This window comes from Pundamilia nyererei, unplaced genomic scaffold, assembly GCF_000239375.1.
Source record: "Pundamilia nyererei isolate P.nyererei 1_Seehausen unplaced genomic scaffold, PunNye1.0 scaffold00312, whole genome shotgun sequence".
Classification (NCBI taxonomy): domain Eukaryota; kingdom Metazoa; phylum Chordata; class Actinopteri; order Cichliformes; family Cichlidae; genus Pundamilia; species Pundamilia nyererei.
The window spans coordinates 160,493-162,645 of record NW_005187713.1 but is presented as its reverse complement, the minus strand read 5'-3'; the positions used below and the strand labels follow the sequence as shown (position 1 = coordinate 162,645).

The window sequence follows — 2,153 nt, the reverse complement described above, 5'->3', positions numbered from 1 at the left end:
TGTGTGTTAGAATGAATGTCTGACCATGTGGTTCCTTATGTGTCTGTTTATGTGTTTCTGTTTTCACATGTGTACTTATCGACTTATGTGTGGATTTTATTTAAACTGTGAAGCACTTTAAAAAGTGCTACACAAATAAAGTTATTATCATCATTTCATCATGTAAGATAAAAGCTGATCACTCAAAACCCATCTGAAGGTGGAACAGCACCCTGCAAAGATCCCCAAAGTAAAACCAAGTAATATGAAACCCTCACTGTACGGACTCAAAGGCTGTCATTTAAACTGTGTTTCTTCAGCATGCATGTGCCACATGTCAGCATAAGATTGATGGCTAGGAGCACCCTAACTCCTGGACAGATGAAAAACTGAGATAGACTAGGAATTCATGACTATAACTTTAGGAATGAGATAGGCAGACTCGACCTTTAACATTCTTTTATTTCTGGCCTTTGACCCCACCCGTTTGAGTAAAAGGTCATCTCACCTTGTCCACTGATAAAAGTATTGCGGAGTGTAAGTCAGATCAACTCACCTATGCAGCAAACCAGCAATAAATGTAATACATTTAATTAAAATTGACTTTAAAACAAACAATGACAATATATTAATATAAGAAACTACTGAGAACTATTTATCGGCAATTTCTGCTTAAACTTTATTTTTGGTATCAACACAAGACAATGAGGACCTTGTTTTGTTTTCTAAACACTGCCCTTCAGTCTTCAAGGTCAGTGAGTTTCTTCAGATCAGATTTCAACTGCTCTTCATCCTCCACCTCCTCTACCTCCACTTCTATCCCATCCATAGTTTTCTGAAGCTGTTCCTTGATTCTGTTCAGCTCCAGCAGGCCATTCTGTAGGTCCTTGCAAACTTCTCGGATCTTGACAGCGAACTCTGTTTTTGCCCCCTTTTTCAGTTCCATGGAGTCCTTTGCCAGGAAAAACACATCAAGAGCCAGGAAGAGGCCTGACATTACTCCGGTAGTGACACTCATCACCTGGGCAGCTTTGGCAGCACCACCAGCAACATTCAGGACTTGAACAGTATTGATCAGACTGTCTGTGTTGACCACCAGAGCTTTGCCGGCTCGACCACCCTCTTTGATTACATGCTTGACGTCCTGGTTTAAGTGGTTTTTTGCGATGCTCTCTGCATACTTCTCAAAGTCCCACTGCTGGAGTGTCTCCATCCCTTCCTGTCAGGTATACGTGAGATGAAAATTTTAGATTAGCAGCTGTAGCCATACCAACACTAGAATTTATTTCTAAATGTAGATTAGCTGAGTGACTTTTTTTGTCCTTGAAACTGATTGTACTGAGATGCACTTTTAAAAAAACTATTTTCTGATTTCTGAGAGAGAAAAAGATGCAAGGTTACGTCACATGATTAATATAGTACTGTAGGTATGTTTTTTCTAAAGGCCTTCCACAACTCTTCTGTCACATTCTTGTCTCCCTAAAAACACTTCCTCATTGTTTTGTCAGCATTTTTTTTTTCAGTTTCATTGTGTTTTATTTAACACACAGTCAACTGACAGTCAGGTACGATGGAAAAATGAAAATAATGCTGCATGACAGCATCTCATTGACAGAATGATTGTTTATGTGTTTCTTGTTTCTTTCTCGAGAATTCACTCCGGTAAATGGTTATCATGAAAGTTCAATTCAAACTATGCATCAACAGGAACAAGGCAGCTGATCTGTCAATGCTTCTGTAAACACTGTAGTTGATGTGGTTTAACCACAGTGCTAAATGATGCTTCAACGACCTCGAGCCAAACATTCAGATTAACAGATTTTTCTTTATATGTTGAGTAAATGGAAGCCTTTCAAACGTGGCAAACTGAAAGTATTCAATGCACTCCTATGCCCCATGACAAATTCTTGAGCTAAGAAATAAATTATATGTTGCCAGCTCTTCACCAACCTCTTACAGGTTTTACATAAAGGACTAACAACCCCAGTGTCAGGGGTTGCTGAGTGGATGTGGAGAAAAGGACTCAAACGCAGGACTCACGGTGAAGATGCAGGGTGTTTATTGTGAGGGACGAATGACGAAAACAGGAGATGGCTGACTGACTGAATAACTGAATGAACGGCTGACTGATCTGAACTTGGAAGGCAAACATGGGGCATAGACAGCAGTAACAA

At 39.8% G+C, this 2,153-nt stretch overlaps 1 protein-coding gene across 1 annotated transcript in view; it reads right to left on the bottom strand.

Moving 5' to 3' along the window:
• Positions 1–639: 639 nt before the first annotated feature.
• The window catches only part of LOC102198672 (uncharacterized), an 11,596-nt gene continuing 10,082 nt past the window's right edge, over positions 640–2,153 (bottom strand). Inside the window, exon 12 of the mRNA XM_005751464.1 lies at positions 640–1,198. Within this exon, the coding sequence (XP_005751521.1) occupies positions 719–1,198 (480 nt within the window). The 3' untranslated portion in view covers positions 640–718. The remainder of the gene's footprint in view (positions 1,199–2,153) is intronic.